The sequence below is a fragment of the Leiobunum rupestre genome, chromosome 6, assembly GCF_980474605.1.
Source record: "Leiobunum rupestre chromosome 6, qqLeiRupe1.1.hap1, whole genome shotgun sequence".
NCBI lineage: Eukaryota > Metazoa > Arthropoda > Arachnida > Opiliones > Sclerosomatidae > Leiobunum > Leiobunum rupestre.
The window spans coordinates 1966654-1988266 of record NC_143389.1 but is presented as its reverse complement, the minus strand read 5'-3'; the positions used below and the strand labels follow the sequence as shown (position 1 = coordinate 1988266).

At 33.2% G+C, this 21613-nt stretch overlaps 1 protein-coding gene across 1 annotated transcript in view; it reads right to left on the bottom strand.

Moving 5' to 3' along the window:
- The window catches only part of LOC149937654 (multidrug resistance-associated protein 1-like), a 53460-nt gene that overhangs the window by 24946 nt on the left and 6901 nt on the right, over positions 1-21613 (bottom strand). The window contains exons 5-12 of the mRNA XM_090177794.1: positions 18107-18310; positions 15709-15855; positions 15558-15648; positions 14371-14558; positions 7415-7591; positions 7095-7262; positions 5289-5468; positions 230-688 (exon numbers count right to left, since the gene is read on the bottom strand). Of these exons, the coding sequence (XP_090033920.1) occupies positions 230-688; positions 5289-5468; positions 7095-7262; positions 7415-7591; positions 14371-14558; positions 15558-15648; positions 15709-15855; positions 18107-18310 (1614 nt within the window). The remainder of the gene's footprint in view (positions 1-229; positions 689-5288; positions 5469-7094; positions 7263-7414; positions 7592-14370; positions 14559-15557; positions 15649-15708; positions 15856-18106; positions 18311-21613) is intronic.

Here is a 21613-nt window from a genome sequence, read left to right as displayed (position 1 = left end):
AATTTTGTGTCATTAAATACGTCACAAATTCAAATTCAACCAACCTAGCATTTCTAATATTATAATCCATTTTGGATTGTTTCCAGTTGACCCAAGTTCCTGGATAGGTGCAATTCTCAGAGATTTTGGTTAAAAATTGACCCAATTAGGGTAGTTTTGAACCCAACCACTTTAGAGTGTGGAAAATAAAAAGGTTTTGCAAAAATATCGTTTTGATCACAATATTTACCTGCACAAATAGAAACGGTATAAAACAGAGGAAAAATCCCAAAATGAAGATTGGAACTTCACACACGATTGCTATAACATATCCCAGCAAAAGAAACGCAGCGAAGCAAACGAAATTGGCATCCGGAGGAATGGTCTGATCAGCTTCTTGAATGTCGCTTGAAAACCTATTTAGAATTCGTCCAACTGGTGTGGTATCGAAGAAGACTAGGGGCGATCTTAAAACAGATTTGAGCAATTTGCGGTGCATTTTAAACGAGCCTCTTAGGTAAGAAAACAGCGAAACAAATGTCATTGCGGGTATTAACAAGCACTGGCCAAGTGTAAAAATTCCAAAAATTAAATATTCTGGTTGACTAGATGTCAGCTCCTTTTTTGTGATATTTCCAGCTTCAACAGCAACTGATTTTAAGGTATCACTCCAGCCTGCCAACCAATACTTCGAAGCGACTGATAAATACTGCGCAATTGCGACACCAGTTATTATGACAAAGCACCATTTGATTCCAATCAGTTTGAGAAATTGTTTTAAAACTGAAAGTGTAGACTGTAAAAAAGGTATAATTAAGATTATTGCTTGTGTTGGTATATTTAAAGTGTATGATCAAATATGAACGAGCAAAATGGGTAAACTGAGTAAAACATGTTTATATAATTTTGTATTTTTAATATCAATAATTTAAATCAAATAGTTAATTAACTATTTAAGGGGTTAACCGCGAGGTTTTCGGTTTCCCCTTACATAAAAACTTGTTTAGGTCAACGGTAATAGTTAGTGAAGGCAGCTGTTGGCTCGCGTGGCATGAAGGGCTTGCCACCACCCTCCTAGGCATTGTAACCCGGCCACCTAAATTAATGGCTTTAAAAGTCGCTTGATGACTTGAGCCTAAGGGCGTGCCTTAGGTTTTAGCCTAGCTGATTATTATTACTAGTATTATTATTATAAATATCAAGTTATTCAAAAAAGGATTTTAAAACAACACGAGCCGGGTGGATTCTCACCGATTTTGGGAAAACTCGAGGATCAAGTTGACCTTCATGTAATTTGAAAATTTACCAAATGTAAAATTTAAATGGGTTTTCGTTTAGCCATGGCAACCGAAACTGCTTTTGGCAAATCAGTTTAAAAATTTCTTTACGGTAATTAACAGGGAGAAATCATTGTAAATTATTTAAAAAATTTCCAAACTTGGTTTTTACAAAAAAACTCAAATGAACAAAATTATGAATTATTAATTGCAAGTTATTTTGGGTAAAAACGAATATATTAAGGAAACTTTCGTTTAAGGTGATACATGCTTATAAAATGGGTAAATTTATGGCAATTTTTTAAAATTACATAATGGTGTACTAGAAACCCGAATTTCAACAAAATCGGTGGGAATCACCTCAAGTCGGCTCCCTGTTAGTAACATTAAAACGATAAGATTTGAATTTGAAGCTTTTTTCAGTTCCACTTCTTTAGATTTGCTTATTTTACATCTTTATTTTAAGTTATTCTTTTTAGAACCACTCAGATAATTATATACGCGTCCATTGTCCCATCTTTTTATTCAAACAAGAAATATTACTCAACTTAAGCCTTTTTTATGTTAGTATAAAATACTTTGAAATTTTGAATACTGCAAAACACAATATTGAAGTGGCTCGGCGGTTAAACGATTATCTCATTAGCTAATTTTTTCAAGCTTAAAGTGTTAATTGTTTATTAAGAGTCCTTTAAATATTGACATTTAGACACGTATTGCTTGTATCCTTTGCTCTTTTTTATAGGTATTTATATGGAATAAATGCCCTATAAATTAAATTCAATGAACCGTATCTTGTAAAATATTATTAAAAAATGTATTTATGATTCTAACAAACGCTTGAAAAATTTGGAGAATGAATGTTACACTTATTATTAACAATATTTAATAAGGATATATCTGAAATTTCAAGTATCACTCTAGTTTTTATGGAAAGTGTCATTCATTTTGTAACTCAAAAGAAAATTAAGCTGTTTGAAATAAATTTTTATTCATGTGATAATAAAAGTCTTGATCTTAAGAAGCTTTCAATTTATCTTTTGCATTTTCAAAAAGTCACAAATGGGGTAACTAAGTACTTACAATGCGTTGACTTGTTTTTTCACTTTCAATTAGACTTCTGCCAACCAAAATATTTCTACTAGATGTATTGCCATTCCAAAATATTCTTTCAAAGGTTTTTACGTCGCTTTTCCTAAAGAAGTCATAAACAAATTAAGTTTAGTTTATCTCTCCTATTTTCCTATTTTCTATTAATTATTTTGCATCATTTTAAAATAATAAGAGGAGTTTAAGGAGTGTTTAAAAGAATTCGCGAGTGATAACAATTTTAGTCAATTCCATACAAACAAAAATTACATAAGACAACTGTTGAAATTTTACTTTTCTGAAAATATTCTTAAACATTTAGTTCTAGGTTTCACAGCAGTGACACCGATCAGTAAGCCTAATCAATATAACTTTGGAGCATGCGCAGATACAGAGCAGATTCATTGAAGGTTTTTTGATTTCAAAAGAAACTAAGAAATTAATAAAGATAATTTAGTGAAGCTAAATGTTAAAAATACTTTAGTTAAACTTTATATAAACTCTTATGATAAATGGCGTTAAAAATATTATATCGTAGATATCGAAAAGCAATTGGTGAGAAAAGTTTTAATTGGCACATAGAGGATTAAAACGCTTTAAGCCTTAATGAAGATTTAAATCCTAAAGTAATTGTTAAAGCATTGAATAGATATAAAACATTTTGGTGTAGTGTAAAAAATGAGCAATTTTGTACATCAACTACAGTAACTGGAAATCTGTATAGCTTCATTTCTCAAAAAGGGGAAATGCCTATAGTCCGTTTTACCTTGGGACAGCCGAGTTCTTAAACATAGTTTCTGAAAGGGGCAGCTATAACTGAATAGTGGTTTGCAAAAGGTTTCGTAACTCGAATATTCTTCGGGTTTTAAGAATTTCTTTTCTGAAAACTAGGTGGCACATTTATTGAACAATATTTATTTTCAGTATGTCATCGATCAAAAATCATTTAATGGAAATCATATCATCAAACTCATCTTATAGCAAAATTTAATTTGGCGGATCTAATATGGCTTTATCAGACACTCTTCCAAAAACAAAATATTATACTCAGGGTTGGCTGATTTAAATCAACTTCATCTTAATCACGATTTAAATCACGATTTTAATCAATGATTTTTTCAAAAAAATCATTGATTTAAATAAATTTTATATAGTATTTTTGAAAAAGAAAAGGCCTCGCCAATTGCTATAATTTAGGTTTAATTATAATCTTTCTTGTATTCACCCCTAATGTTGCATTGGATTTTACCTGTGGCTGGGGATTACGCCAAATTACTGAAACGGAAACATTTCAATCAAATGCAAATTCATTTATTTCATCCATGTCTAATACATTTATGAAAATGTTGATGGTGATATCCTGAGTAAGCAACGCTTCTAACATAGGGTTGCCAAGTGGCCAGCACACTCGCATATGGCCAGTGATCTCCACCGGCTCGTTTGAAATCATACTTTTGAGGAATTTGTCAATTCGTACAAACTTTTCTGGGGTCTCCTGACTCTTCCTCTGTCATTTTCAAAACCTTTTTATTTCTTCGGACAATTTCCCATACAAAAATGTTGTCTTGTCGTCAAATTGCTTTAGGCAAAGTCGTTTCTGAGCGTCGATGCTGAGAAAAATACGGAGTATCTCGAAGCGTGCAACCGGAGCAAAAGTTTCGACTACTTCTCTTTAAACCTAGCCCTTGACTACGAGTCTTGCTTAATGTTTGGCAATTGCCCCTTCCTTATTCGACTTGTTGGGACAGACCCTAATGTTTTCAATGATTTTTTGTCTTTTTGCCGGTTTTAACAGTTCATACACGCCGTGCTTGTTCATAAACGATAACTCATCTTTCATCGCCTTCGGCCACTTGATGACGTAGATACTCGTTCGAGCGTCTTCTGCTGTTCGCGGTAAAGCATCACAGACCAAGAAAGTTTTGTAGGCAGAAGGGCAAACGGTGAATGTTGGAGGAGAAAAAATGCCTTAAAGGTTTGTTATGTATAGTTTAAAATGTTTTTATCGTGTAATATTTTTGAAATGCATGTTTTTATATTACAATTTTTGTGTATAAAAACGGTTTATCCGAAATATAACATTGGTTCAGTATGCAGTTCTTCTCATTAAGCACTGTTAAAACTCTTTGAAATTTTTCCTAAATTAAAATACATTTATCTTAAAAGTTAACTTTCGTTCGACGAAGTGCTTTGCTGTTTTGACGTGTAAAACTTCAACGTAACCCATCGTGGCGACCGTTTGAACCATTTCTGTGAACGGCGCAGGCGCAAGTCATTTCCTACTCTCATCCCTTCTCTTAGATGGGAAACTTTTTACAGGCATGTATTTAAAAAATAATTTTATCGGGTACGTTAGTTGAAATAAGGTAGATCAGGTCAGATTTTTCTTCCTACAGGCTCGAATTACCATGTCAATAAGGCCGCGTTCACACTATCGCTTGGAACCTGTTTTCATGGCCGGATTATTTCAATTTCATGCGTCAAAAATTGTATTCAAACCGACTTATACTAGGTTAAAGGCTCTTGTTTCACCGTACATGAAAGGGGATGTTTGTTACTATTATTATCATTATTAATGTTGATAATAACTTCTGAATAAAAACCGTGCTTTTGTTCATAGAAGTGTGTTTCGAATATAACACTCGCGAACCTTCCTAGAATAAAGTAGTGATTCAATCTTAAATTCCTAAAGTTGTTCTGTAATGAACGTTAATCAAAAGACATGGTTTGGTTTCCTTTAGTTTAACCAAAAATAAAAGGACGTATTTTTACATTTTTGTTTTAACTTATATTAAAATAATATACGGTAGAAATAAGCCGATTATTGATTAAAAATAATTAATATAATGTTTTGATAATCTGGAGTAAATATAACAAAAACTACGACAAGATTCTATTTATATTCGGTAAAAATCATGGTTACCCTTTAGTAATATTGCTGACCAATCTTCCACTATTCGGTGTTATTATATGTTCATGTGATGATTGTGAACAATATTTCGTCTGTTCGTTTCTTGATATAACTTCCAAAGGGGTATTTCCAATTACAGTTCCATTCTCTATGACGTAAACTACATCGACATAAGGTAAAATGGCCAAGCTGTGAGTGACTAACACCCTCGTCTGTGAAATAAATAGGAAATGTTTTATTTATAAAACATGAATAGAAAAAGTGCCTGTAAACTTTTAAGTCAAACGTGCCAAATATCTTATCAGCTTGTCGTTAAGCTCCAAATGTACTGAAGGTTTTAGCTTTGAAGCCAATTAAAGTTTTGAATCACGTAAGTAGAAAATATTCGCGTAAATAATATTCGAATTAAACGTGTTGCTGTAAACTTAGCATTACGCGTGAAGGCTGAAAGTACTACCAACTGGTTTGTTTAATTTCCGACGAGTCAGTTTTAATTATTTAACTTTTATTATTATAATATAAACAATGAGTTGTTTATCATTATAACATTTCAGTTTTTAAAATGTATTTTCCTTTTTCTCTGTGAATGATAATTATTCTTTATTTAATTTTTTCGAATAAATCTAATCATTTAAAGTTTTATACAAGAAATTCCTTTAAAAATTGTCATTTTAAATCTCACGCGTGTTTTGATCCGCTTTCAATTTCCACCAACAAGGGCAGGTTTTTTTTGAGGTTGCAAAAATTTTCATTCAAGCAGGGCCTTTGAGGGAGGACAACCATTCAGGGATGTTGTTAGTATTCAGTTCTGACTGAATTCCTGTGATTTAAAGTTAAGTATTACAATACTAGCTAGACCATGGAAATATTTAGATCCGTTATCTGCTTGGTAAAGTGTCAAAATCTGACCAGAACAATACCAATTTTATGATTAATTAAAATTAATTATGGATCGACCTATCCACATTGCTAGAAAAATGTAACGTAGCTACGACTGTAAAGCTAAGATATTAAGTAAAATGGTTCATCAAAAAGGTTATACGATTAATTTGTGTTATATATTTTTAGTTATTGACATTCTTTAATTGATCAGCACTGATTTATTTTATATTAATTTTTTAAGTTTATGAAATATGCTCAAATAAACAATTATAATTTGCAATAAAATGATATTCCTTTGAATATATTTAAAAATTAAAATGAATAATAAAATTAATTGCAAATAATTTACATAGATTTTAAAATGAAAAGGTTTAGTGGCTATATTTGGCGACTGACATTTTATTAATTATATAATTTTATTATTTATTTTGGATAAAATAAAAACGAATCAGAGAGAAAAATGTTTTTTTTTACAAATTCTAATTTTCTCTTGATTCTATAGATTTATACTTTTTTAATAGGTTTAGGTTGTAAATTGAGGATTAAAATTTAAAAATGCTATATTTTTTATACAAATATTCATTAATGAACAACTTTTAATTTGATTCAAAACAATTATTAGACCTAGCTCATTTAAGTGAAGCGATAAAAAACTTATTAAATCTAATTTACAATATGAAATTTTTAATAAAAAAACAAATCAAATCTTATTTATTTTTATTTATTTATATTTGGGCACATCAAATGATATAAAACGTTTTTTGTTATCCCGAACAAGATATTTGGATTCAAAATATTGGTTTTCCTTCCGAGTATGATTTGATCTTAATTTTTATTATTTAATCAGAAATATCTTTTCTGGGTATGACTCGTATTCTACTGGATGTAACTTATGTTGAGAAAAAAATGTTTTATGTCCACCCACATTTAAGAACTCTTTGATAATGAAAATTTACCTTATCTCTAAGTAATCCGTTTGGTCCGATCACATTCGCGAAGATGTGCTTTGCCGTGTGGGAGTCCACAGCGCCGAGAGGGTCGTCCAACAAGTAAATGTCTCTGTCCATGTAGAGCGCCCTGGCTAAGCTTACTCTCTGCTTCTGACCACCACTTAAATTGATGCCCTTCAGAAGGGTAAACAATCAGTTAATAGAAAAGGTGTTATTTCCAGAAGATTGAATTTATCCTCGAATCAAATAACATAATATTAGCTCCATTGTATTAACCTGGATAAACCCATAAAAAAACCTGATATTTTAAAATTTTAATTATTTACCTTCTCCCCAATTTCGGTTTCGTCGAAAGCTGGCAATGTGTCGATATCATCCTTCAACGCGCAAGCTTCGATGACTCGTTCGTATTTTTGAGGTTCAAAGCGGTTATGAAAAATAATGTTTCTTTTTAATGTTTGATTTTGGATCCACGCTTGTTGGGGAACATACGCTACGGTGCCCTGAAGAGGAGAATCGCTATTAACGAAATCTTACACGAAACATTTTACTAAATAAAAAAGTGTGGCAATAAGAAAGTGTGAAATCTTGTATAAATTAAATTTTAATCTAATACTTTGAATTGTATCTTCGTGCTAGCTTCCCTAAACAATGTCTTGTTTTTCCCCTCATCCAAGAACTAATAAACCAATACCATAAGCGACATAAGACCCAAAAGTGTGTCACTACGGTAAAAATGTTTAATCGGAGCTTGTCTTGAAGTAAAAAGAGGGAGTAGGAGAGGGGGTTGAAAATACGTCATCAAAATTTGAAATTTTCTCCACTCCAGCGCCGCCGAGTGAGGCGTTTTAGAGCGTATGTCTACCGGCGAGTAAATCGAAGAGAGAAAATCGCACCAGACCATAGACTAAATATAATGTTGCTATTCCAACTAGTTGGTTCTGAAGTCTATTGTGAGACTAGCTCTCAGTAAATATTTTAACGGGCGCAAAGGTAGAGTTGACACACTTTTGCGATATTTTTTACGACCAGCGTTAATATAAAGGCCGCTCGCAAGACTAAAGACTTCAGAGCACCAGAATCCAATTGACTGTCATTAACGTATTGTGTATTTACAGGTAATCTATTTTGCTATATTTTACAACCTTAAGTTTTATTAATTACTGGTGCTCTGAACATACAAGTATATTTTATCATATGGCGAACAACGCCGATATACAGCTGAACCTTAATGAGCTACGTAAAACTAAATCAGACCTACAAGACCATGTTAATGTCAATACCAAAACTCTAATTTCGAAAGTAGGAGACCTAAACAAATCTGTAGCTGCTACTAATCAAAAAATGACAATCGTAATCCAGCTTGTCAATGATCATGCGAAAAGAATTTCAAGCCTAGAAAAAAAAGTAGACGAAATTGACATCATAAAATTATACTTAGAAAAATTCAAAGAATCCCAGACTAATAACTCTTCTTGCGCCGATAACATAACTTTAGAATTAAAAAACAAAGTTGAATTTATTGAAGCTGATAACAGGAAATCAAACATTGTCTTTTCCGGGATCAACGAAATTCCAGATGAGAGCCGTTCAGCTCTAGCCAACTTAATTAACAATATTTTGATCGATTTACTGGGAGTAAAATCGTACTTAAGCCTTATCAAGTATTTAGAAGGGGACCAAAGAAAGATAATCATCCCAGAAAAGTAGTTGTCAAACTTGCCGACCACGAACAAAAATTTGATTTCCTGAAACTAGGTTTTAAACTCGCTGGATCTAAAATCTATATCTCTCCGGATTTTACTCCGACCCACGATAAAACCCGTTACCATCTTAGGCAGTTTTTGAGAGAAAACGGAAAGGGCAAATTCATATCAAATTTTGTAATAGAAATTGAAGGAGTGTAGTACAAATATAACGAATCTACAAATAAAGTAGAAACCAAAGATTAAATTAATTAGATTACTTTCCCCGTCTCTTATTTCTTATTATGTCACTAATTTACGCCAATGTCGCGAGTGCATATTGTAATTTAGACAATCTACTGTACGAACTAAATTTCTTAAATATTGAACCTGATATTATCGTGGTTACCGAAATTTGGTTCAGAAATGACCAGGTCTTACACGTTCCTAATTACAATTTCTATGGTATTGGTGATAGAAAGGGAGGGGGAGTTGGTTTCTACTGTAAGAAATCACTTAGTGTTTTTCCGATTGATAACCTAGCCCTCTTTAATACTAATATTGCAGCGTACGCAATTAAAATTCAGGAACTAAACACCTCTATTGCTATTGTATATCGCCCCCATAGGGCAGATATAAAACTGTTTTTTAGCCACCGCGAAAATATTGCCAATAAACTACGTCCTTCGAAATCATCTAAAATAATTATGGGCGATTTTAACATTAATTTTTTAATAAAAAACCCAAAAGTAGACTAACTATTTGATATCTTTGCAAGTTATAACTTAAAACAGTGCGTTTTCGAGGTTACTAGAGCGCAGGGCAGCTCTGAATCTGGCATAGATAACGTGTTTACTAACATTGTTGCACAGATACGTGTCCTCTCTACCATACATATCTCCGATCATTACCCTATCTGTCTTCAAATGAATATAAACCTCCCCAATACTCCTCTAACCAGAATTAGAAATCTCAGTATCAAAAATCTGAATCTATTTACCAATGGCCTTTCCCTAATTTCATGGAGAGATCTGTATAAATTAAAAGATATAAACAGAGCGTACGATCACTTTGAAAATATAACAATTAAAGAATATAATAAAGCGTTCAAATTTTGTACCCTAAATACCTCTATTGAATTGGCTTTCTCCAGAACTTAAAAATTATGTTAAAGAAAAAAACCGCCAATTAAAATTATTTAAAAAATTTCCATCTCAAGAAAACAAAGAAAATTACCACGCCTCCAGAAACCTCTGTAACAAGCGTATAAAAAATGCTAGAAACTCATTTTTTATGAATAAATTACAACAATCAAAAGATTCTAAAAACAACTGGCGCACTGTTAATGAAATGCTAAATAGAAATACGAAGAGTAAACAAAATATCCCAGTGAACCAAGAATGCCTAAACAACATTTTTACTAATGACGCGTCGTTAGTTCAACCCAGTGAAGACCTCTCGTCAGTAACTAGTAACCTTAATTCAATGGCTGTTTTCGCTATGGATGAGTTAGAGTTAAGGAGCGTAATAAAAAATCTTTCTCTCACTGGCCCAGGTCTTGATGACATCAGTCCTAAAGCGATCAAATTTGCTGCCGAAATTTTATTAGCTCCACTTTTATTCTTAATAAACCTATCTTTTACTTCGGGTATTTACCCAGAACGGCTAAAACAAACTCTTATAATCCCAATATACAAAAAAGGAAATAAATTTGACCCCAAGAATTATAGGCCAATACCCCTTCTTTCGTGCATTGCTAAAATCTTCGACAAAGCATTTCATGTAAGACTTTTAGACTTCTGTAGTAAAAATAATCTAATCTCTGATTATCAGTTTAGTTTTAGAAAAAACCTAGGTACCATTAACGCCCTCACAACAGTGTACAACAAAATTTTATCGGCCTTGGACCAAAGCCAAATCGCGCTATCAGTGTTTTTAGACTTGCGAAAGGCTTTCGATAAGGTTCCTCACAATAGACTTTTAAATAAACTTTGCCGTATGGGATATAGAGGACCAGCAAACAGTTGGATTAAAACATACCTTGATAACCGACCCTGTAGAACTAAAGTAAATGGAAAGATTTCCCCACCTAAATTCTTAATGGCAGGCACACCACAGGGATCGGTTTTATCTCCACTATTATTTAATCTACAGGGTCTTTTTTTTTGCTCGGAAAAGTGTTTTTTTTTCAAAAACTATTTATAGTACCGATTTCAAATTTGGAAGGTCAATTCTCTATACCGGGGGACATCAGTTTGAGAAATTTGAGCGTTTTCGGTAATGTTTTTCACCAATTTTGAAAAATTATTTTTCGACCACTAGGTGCGAGATAAAAAATTTCTATTATAAAGTTGTAGGCCGTCATCGAAAACCCTTAAAAATTGTTCACTCGACGAAAAACAATTTATTTATCAGTGAAAATTCGAGCTTGAAAAATTTACAAGTTGGTGAAGCCAAATTACGATTGTTTGAAACGATAATTGAAACCGAATTACCTAATCCAGTTGAAACTTTGGTTAAAAAAACGACCGGATTTAAAAAACACGAGGCTATAGGTCAATCCTAAACTTGCATTGGGTATTTAAAGGAAAACTTTGGGAGATTATTATCAGTGTTTGATAATATTTCGAACAATGCCTCGTTATTCAGTAGCTGAGCGTACCGAGATAGTTGCCATTTACTATGGAGAAGCAGCGCAAAACCTTAGAAGAGTGACTGAAATCTTCGCAGAAAGACATCCAAATGGAGCACCATCTGTAAATACAGTAAGACGAGCAATTCACGATTTCAATCAATTTGGTAACTTGCAACCTAGGTTTCGCGGATTGGGTCAACCGGATTTAGACTTCGAGAACAATGTACTCGCGTACTTTGTGGCATATCCTCGTCACAGTTGCGCTAACGCCGCTGCTGATTTGGGTTGTTCTGCAAATCGTGTGTGGAAAATTCTTCGTAAGAATCGCTATCACCCATACAGAGCTACGCTCCACCAAGGACTAATTGACGGAGACCATCAAAGACGTTATGAATTTAGCAACTGGTTACTAAATGCTGTCCAAGAAGATAGACAATTTTTGCGCCATGTTTTGTTCTCCGACGAAGCGTCATTTTCTAGAGATGGGCCCTTTAATCATCAAAACAGCCATCTTTGGTCTGACATCAACCCACATTGGGGTTTTGAATATCATCACCAGGTTCAATTTGAACGGGTCAATGTTTGGGTTGGACTTGTTGGAAACCGTTTGATTGGTCCCTTTTTCCTGCCGACGAACCTCAACGGCCAAAGGTATTTACATTTTCTACAGAACGAACTGAGTGACGCAATCGACGACCTTCCATTGGCTGAAAGACGTCAGTTGTGGTTTCAGCAAGATGGCGCCCCTCCGCATTTTTCCCGGCAAGTAACTGAGCACCTCAACAACGAGTTTCCTGAAAGGTGGATAGGGAGAAATGGTCCAGTGCATTGGCCAGCAAGGTCACCTGACCTAACACCGCTGGATTATTTTCTCTGGGGATTCGTTAAAGCAAAGGTATACGCCACGCCCATTGAAACTAGGGAGGAACTCATTAGACGAATAATCAGTGCTTGCCGAGACGTCACACCAGAAAGCGTTTGAGAACTTAATTGTCCGCGCACAAACCTGTGTTGCAGCCAATGGTGATATTATTGAAAATGTTTTGTAAAAATTTATGTGAATAAAATATCTGCATTTAAAAACCAAACGTGTACATTTTTTCAAGTGTGAAAACTCTACTACGTTTGTATTAGACTTGTTCCCTTTCCAATTATCGTTTCAAACAATCGTAATTTGGCTTCACCAACTTGTAAATTTTTCAAGCTCGAATTTTCACTGATAAATAAGTTGTTTTTCGTCGAGTGAACAATTTTTAAGGGTTTTCGATGACGGCCTACAACTTTATAATAGAAAATTTTTATCTCGCACCTAGTGGTCGAAAAATAATTTTTCAAAATTGGTGAAAAACATTACCGAAAACGCTCAAATTTCTCAAACTGATGTCCCCCGGTATAGAGAATTGACCTTCCAAATTTGAAATCGGTACTATAAATAGTTTTTGAAAAAAAACACTTTTCCGAGAAAAAAAAAAGACCCTGTATACCTGAATGATATTGTCTACTCTGTACCTAGAAATTTCCTTTACCTCTTCGCCGACGATGCTATTTTAATTATATGTAATAAGTGTATGAAATTCTTAACAACGCAAACCAATGCCTTGTTAGATAACCTAAATCGTTGGATAACCCTAAATGGTCTCTCCCTCAACGTGGAGAAAACAGAATTCTTAATTTTCCACAACCATGGTAAGAAGATAGACTCTCCCAAAATAGTTATAAATAATTTAGAAATTAATAGAGCTCTTACATATAAATATTTGGATGTTATCCTCGATGGTCAACTTACCTTTAATAAACATGTAAATCATGTATGTAATACATTGGCTAAAGTCTGTGGTGCCCTATACTATAATAAGTCTTCCATTCCAAGGCACATGCTAACAGGGATTTATTACGCCCTATTTAACTAATCTCTCTCCTATGGTATAACTATTTGGGGTAATACCTCTAATCACAACGTAGAGTGAATACATAAATTGCAGAAAAGAGCGATCCGCTCGATTTTTACCTTCCATTTTTTGCACATACTAAAGAGTATTTTTTCAAAATTAAAATCCTACCCATTTTTAAAGTATATGATTTTAACTGTCTAATGGTAATATTTAAGGAATTGAATAATTTAGGTTTACAACGAATTTTTTTTAGAAACCCTATTGTTTCGGTAACAAGATATAACTATTTTTTAACAATACCCTTTTGTAAAACATCCAAAAAAAATTCATCAATTTTTTACTATGGAGTTAAATTATTTAACTCTTTAGAATCATCCCTCCAACTTTCTTCTACTCTTGTTCAATTTAAAACTAAACTTAAAAACTATTTATATAATTTATCTTAAAGAGCATATCTAATTTGTTGTTTTAACCATTTTTTAAAGGTACCTTTACTGTGTTATGAAGTACGTAAAAAAACAAATTTTCGCTATTCGTAATTATTTAATTTAAAATAATATAAATAGTGGCACAAGTGACTTAGCCCCTCACTTCCCTGTACAAAACTTGTTTTTGAAATCATTAAATTGAATTGAATTGAATTGAATTGAATTTTGGGTCTTATGTCCCTTTTGCCAATACTTATTCTGCATATAAAATGCTTTCATGGGACGATTTAGAATTTTATAAAAAAAATATTCCGGATATATCTAATAATTCTGTTATTAAAATAAAGCAGATTAAGATACATATTATTTGATGGTCTAAGATTATGTGTGAATGTGTTTTGTCTAATATGTTAATTGTAAAAAATAAGCATATATCGATACTTCGAAAAAGTTAAAAATAAAAACAACTATTTTTAATACGTTTTTTAATTGATAGATTCGGCAATTTGGGCATCACTTTTAAAAAAAACGTAACCAATCTTATAGCCGAATGAATTCTGTTTTCCTAATTACGAAACATAGCTAACAACATTCGTTGAAAAGGGAGTGTATTTTTACTTAAAATCTCGATAAATGAGCTACCTGAACATGTACTTCTCCCGACACTTTCACCATATCTCCAAGAATAGTTGATAAAAGTGAAGATTTTCCTGATCCAACGCTTCCAATAACAGCTGCCAAAACACCCTTTGGAAAATTTAAATCTATGTTTCTAAGAATGGGATCGAGTTCAGTTTCCCAACTGAAAGAACCTCCAATTATTTCAACTGCTGAAAATGAATTAAACAATAAAAAATAAAACATAATTAAAGAAACGTTATTTTACAGAACCAGAACAACTCTAAGTTACACTAAAATAATTTATATTAAGTATGAAATATCTATTCAAAAGGTAAATAATAATAATAATATTAACTAAATATCGAGGAAATTATGTGGGAAACAGTAGGATACAGTTAAAGCGTTATCGACGAAAACTTGAGCACCTCGGACATAAAAGTACATCACCTTTTGATGATTATCTGCTTATAAGCTAAGTTCAGTTCGTTCAGACCAGCTACATACAATGATCGTCTCATATGTTTCTACTCGGTCTGTATATCTGCTGTCTCTAGATATTTCGTACGTTCAGTTGCAATTGCGCCGCCAGTAGAACGTATTTTAAAGATTATGTTGGTTCCGATTCGCTTTTATGAGTTAAATCAACGACGACTTTAAAGCACTTTGGGAATTAATTTATATTTGTATATACACATAGGCCTAAGTCAATTAGCGACTTGTTAAGCCAATTACCGATGGCCGGGTTGGAATGCGAAGGAGGATAGTGGCAAGCCCTTCATGCCACGTGAGACAAAAACTCCCTTAACTTACTAACACCGTAAATCGCAGCAAATTTTTATGGGCTCCCAAACACCATTTATTATTTTATACCAGCAATTTGGTTAAAGAAAGGAGATCGTTTGTCAGTGTTCATGTTTTTTTGGTTTGAAGCCACTTAAGGATAAATTTTAATTGGACATTATTTACTCATTGGAACACCTTCAACGTTTAGCAAATTTATCCGTTACAACCTGAAAAAGGTCATGTAAGGACAGAATTTAGGCTTAGGCTTTTAATAAAACTTAAAATATGTGCCAATAAAACAAAGTTAAAAACTGACCTGAATATATTTCGTAAAGTTTAATTTTAAATAATTTTGTGTGTTTCCTATATTTTTAAAATAACAAAAACAAACTTGACCAAAAACGCATAAACCATGGTTTTCTTACCTGCTTTTGAATTAACATTTTCGAGTGTTATATATGAACGTCTTTCTTCGGCATTTAAAATCGTATTAATTCTATCAACAGAAACTCGACTCTGGGAAAATATCATATCACAGTATTTAGTAATTTTAAGATAAATGTTTTTCATATTTACCAAAAATGCACCGTTAAACATATCAGGTATGAATCGAAGAGTATGACTGAAAGCCGCAAATATTTGCAAAGAAACAAAAATAGTGGCTGGAGTTAAATCTGTTGAATCGTTCAGTAACAAATACATGGTGAATGCTACGAAAGGAGTCTATAATAGATAAAAGAAATATTAGAAAATTCTTATTCGAATGCAAAATGGAAAACTTTATCTACGGAACATATCAAAAATCTTTCTCTTTCCATCAATGTGTTGGTGACAGCACTGGTTGCAATTAAGCTTCAGCCACACAGTCGCTTGAAACGAGTTGTAATGGTTAGTTTATCTCAATTTTAATGGACAAAACTGTAGTTGAAACTTTCTTAAGCTAGGTTTTAGTGTGGCTGCGTCTCAGCCTTTAATGTCGCTAATTAACCCGCCATCACGGCGACTGCAAATCAGCCACCTTCAATGATATCCATATATAAATAAACAATAAATAGTTATCAATAGGAAAAGTAATTTTGCTTGTCGAAAAATATATCAATATCCCATTAAAGTCAGCCTTGAAATAAGAAAGAATCCGTCGTGCATGATTCTATATATGATGTGGTAATTTTAGGAAAAGTCGCCCTAGGAAAATTAATTTAAAGTTTTCTCCCCACTGGTTAGATAGTTTTCCACCATGTTCCTCGGTTTTCTCTTTCCATAAAAACGTGTAGAGGAGAGCAGTAAAAGTGAGTGCAGCCATATGTTGGCTTTTCTTCACCCGCCCATTGTTTCTTTCAGGCATCTCTCCGGGGGGGGCAAGCCCCCTCGGAAAAAGTCTTGCGCACCCCTGGAGCTTCCCCTTTTTCCGACGCCACCGCCAGGCGTGCAGGGAGTGCTACGCACGCCACTGGATACAAGCACCCCCGAAGAAAATTTTCTGAAAGAGTGACCCGCCTACGAAATTAAACCGGCTCACATAAATTATTGGCATAAAACGTCGCTTGATGAGTTGATGATTAATAATATTATTATTTTATACCAATCAACATCCTTTGAAACGTTATATGTCTGAGCTTGTGTTTAAGAATTCGCCAAAGAGTTGCGAAACCGTATGCCATAAACAACGCCTAAAATTTTATATAGCACGTGTATAGACTTTTAGGACTGTTAGAAAGACTTATTTTAACTTCATAATTTTTAAAACATCTGACCAAATAAATATAAAAAGGAGGGCTGAAGCGTGCTTATTGACCTTACATCTCTTAGTTGTCCAGAGTTAACTTATAAATATATAATTACAATTTACATCATATCTGCCAAATGTTGTTCCGGTGCAACAAAAATTATTTATATATTCTTCGGAAGTGTTTAAATACATTTTATTATGTTTTCGAAATCTTCTGTCTAAAAGCACCAATAAATATTAATTTTTGATACATAGAAGACTTATGGTTAAAAGCTAAAATTATTTAATATCTGACATAGCTAGAAAACCTTTCAGTTTTAAGTATTCTTACCACATGATCTGACCTAGTTTTAAACAGAAGGCATTGAAATATTCAGAATCGTTTCTCAAATAAAAGTTCGACAGGATGCTCAAAACTTGAATGAATGGCTATATTCCAGGTACAGTATTTGAATTAATAGGTAGCCGAGTAATAAGTAGAGTTCTGCGTAACAGAGAAATTAACCGGCAAAATTTCGATTAATCGTAATATTTTGGTTAACTGTTTATTTATGGATTTAACATGCAAAAAATTATTTATATTTTCTGAAAATTGTACATTATGGATAAAAATAAAATAAGTGGTTAATTTTTATCAAAACGCCGAGCTCTAGTAATAAGACTATGCTTTTGGTTAATTAAAAACTCAAATTTTTTACAATTGATATTAAACTCTTTTCTTACCAAAAACACGCCCTTATTAGTAGATTACCAACCAACCGCGCCCCTAAACTAGGTTGAGTTAAAGCGAGGATGCCATATGTTAGAAGGATAGGTAGCCCTCCGACCAGCCCGTGTTTCCAAAACGCCGGCAGCGCCATCGATATTAAGAGAGCCTCTAAACGTGGGAGGTCTTGTTTCTACTCCCTCAAGGACCAATTTTGGCGGTGCTTCCTCAATGTTTTGTCCGTGACGGAATCTAAAGACGGATTCTCTATCGCGCATGACCCACCAACGGTGCTGCCATTTTTCGTCCCTCGCATCATATCCTTCTAACATATAGGATCTTTGGTTATAGTAAAGACAACATGCTAAAATAGCCCTACATTGTCAAGAAGATGTTTGGTCAGGAATTAAAAAATATCATTATATTTTCTTGCGCAAATCTATTTGAAACAATATTTGTAAGGCCAAGCGCAGATAATTCCTTAAAGTGGCGTAATTTATCTCCCAATTTATAAAAAATTAAATATAAATAAAATTTACCAGTGCAGGGACAATCAGCCACAATGAAGAGTTTATCGCTTGGATAAATGCTATTTTTTTTAAAAGCAGCGCCTCTTGGTTCCTTAGATTCTCCACTAAAGACTGATAAGAATTTTCCCACGCGTTAAGTTTCAGAATTCTCACACCACTCAATATTTCGTTCATTATTTTCAGGCGTTTATCTTTACATTTCATGAGCTCTTGCTAAAACCATAATTTAATATGAGTCACGAGCGATAAGGAACATCAAATATATAAAAACATTGAAAATTAAATCACCTGGTAATTTTTATATATCTTGGTTAAGAAGATATTGAGAGGAAGTGAAATCGTTATTATTACAACACCAATTAAAGCCGATATTCCTAATAAATTCCACAACAGATAACTTCCCACTGTTATCATCACCGGTGCAGTTACGATCGTAAAAGAATATATGATAAAATTTCTAAATTGTTGAACGTCGATTGACACGCAGTTTAGTATTCTGCCAGATGAGAGATGGCGTTTTCCTGCGCATGAGAGTCGAAATATCTAGAACAAATACAATATTGCATTACAAATTAAATCGTATAACTTTCGCTAATCTAATTTTTTAAATGCGCTCATTTGATAAAAGTAGTGCTAATGTGATTAAACAATTAATTACATTTACCCTTTATTCAATATAGTTAATGCCAATTTTACACAGAAATATTTATAAAAAGCTAATTTTATTTCTTTTTAATGACCAATTTTAATGTGACTATCTTAAGACAGCTTGGATCTTTGTAACATATATACCTTGAAAGCCATCTTACAAGTCTCGCGAGAGGTACGTCGTGTTTTCTACAACACATTGGCCAGACATTTCAACGAAAACAAGAGCGCATTTGCTCACTGTTATTTTTACTCCAATTCCATAAAGGCTTTGCTATACCCAGTATGGCCCCCTTTTAATTTATCAATATTACTAATTTCAAACGGTAACTATAAACGAAACTGTAGCATAGGATGTTCTTGGCGTACATTCTTAAGCAAACTAATGTATTAATAACGGTAATACGTGAAACGTTCTTCAGCCGAAAACAACAATAATGTTATTTAATAAAAAACAAATCCTGATATGCTACCCATAATCACTATGTTATGAAAGGTCTGTTTTTGATTGATAGTTTTACCAAAATTAGCATATTTCACTTGCTTACTAGGACCAGTTATACACCTATTATCTTGTTATCTAAATCTTAATGGGAAATATAAACTCAATTTGACATGACATTAAGTAAAATATTTAAAATAATAATCAATATCTTAAATTACATTCAATAATATTAAAATGTTTGTTCAAAACATATTTAAAAAAACCTATTTATTTTCTAACTTATGGCTTTTATCTTCAATTATAAATTTTAGGCAAAATATCAGATATGCCTTGTGAAGCAGCGCAAAGGGACATCTATTAAATAAAAAATGCTTTTATCAAAGCAGTGAGAAGGTTGATTTAAGGGGTAGTTGGGATCTATGAAGGCACAGATATTGGAAATGTTTTAGAATTAAAGAGTTATTTTTTGGAATTATTTTAAAAAGCAAAATATATTTCTAAAATAATTTCCATCAATTTTTCCTCTACTTTTATATATTTTAAAACCCTTTCCTTAAATTTGAGTTTACTGGAACAGTAAACTAAGAAAATTTTAAATTGTAAAGGATTATTTGTAAAATTACAGCATTTAAATTGCTGAAACTCATTATAGAAACTAAACTATTAAAAAAGTCATCAATAAAAGAGATTTACAATCAATTTAATCAAGAAAGTTATTAAACTTAACATGCCGTACATTGTAAACCCAAAGTTACGACTGAATGACTTATTTCAGTTCGACTAAGTCTTTCTTGAAAGTCCCTTTAACCATTCAAACAGGCTACTGCAGTGTAACTGCACACCTTTCATCAGGCCTTTCTAGAAAGAAATGTGGTCAATTGGTCATATTAATGTAACTCTTATGTCACTCTTTTTTACTACCAGGGGTACTTGACTTGTGAAGATCTTCAGTTTTTCATGATGCATGCCAAATTTAAATACTGAAGTATTCTACTTTAAACCAGCATTTTAAAATAATAAGTGCAGACTTCAATAGATAGAATTTAGTACATGTCTGTTTTATAAATTCATTAAATTCATTAAGAGAATTAGCTTACATAGAATGTTGCAAACTCCTTTCACCGTTTAATTTCATATGTATTTATACAAAATTTTAATTTAACATATAAAACAGCATATTAATCATTAATTAAGGCTATTATATTTTGCGAGTAGTAGTTTGAAAGACAAAACTGCAGAATCCAGTTACGACAGCATAGCAGACGTCTATAAAGGGCTTCCACATTAGATATCTCAATTTTTAGTTCCACATCGAGATATATATATATATATATATCGAAGTGGGACTATTGCTATGGACGGATTGTCGTTAAGTGTTGTGTGTTTGTTTCTGTGTTTGTTTGTTTGTTTGTTTGGTGTGGAAAGCAACGACACGGCAGATGGCGCTGCGAAAATAATTGGAAGTTTTGGCGAAACCGGGATTCGAACTCACAGTCAAAAACTCGGCCACTGGAAGCTTCCCAAAAATTGTTCGGAACTTCTACTGTATTCTCGTCAGTTTTAGCGGCGCGGGGACAGTTGGCTAGTTAAGTTGTCGAAATTCTTGTCCGTTTTTACGCCTTATTTTACGTACATTTTCGGAATTTAAGGTCAAGTGAACCTCAAACTTCGCGTCGGGTGGTGGGTGGTGGGTGGTGGGCACACTCGCTTAAGATGCCTCGCTCGAAAGGGAGTACTCGAATAAACGAGCTCGAAAATTTTAAATGTTCGGGTGCTGAGCAGTGGTAGGTGGGCACACTCGCTTAAGATGCCTCGCTCGAAAGTGAGTACTCGAATAAACGAGCTTGAAAATTTTAAATGTTCGGGTGGTGAGCAGTGGTAGGTGGGCATACTCGCTTAAGATGCCTCGCTCGAAAGTTAGTACTCGAATAAACGAGCTCGAAAATTTTAAATGCCCTCTTCCCCATATGTACTTATAAATGCTCTAAAAGCCCCACAATGAGATACTTATTTTCTTATTTAAATAAATCAACAAGAGACATTAAAAAACTTCATCACTCGTTACACGAAACAAAAGGTTCAAGACAAACTACGAGTTCAATCCACACTGACGAACTTCGTTTTGGTTGATAAAAGCAATAGAACCATAAAGAAACAATTATAAATTGAAGTCACTATCGGGAGAAGGTATTATATTATTAAGAACACGCGTACGCTTAAAAAGTTAAAGCATTGAAGACTCTATTTCCCTTCACACACTTACGTACCACCATTATTAATTATTGGACTCCCATACTCATCCAAAAACTAGGGGCATTCGGGCATATTTAGTTTTATATCTATGAAGGTAAATTTTTATTACGATAATCTTTGCCGTATACCATTCGCAAAACTTAGGTATATTAACTTACAAGTTCACGTAA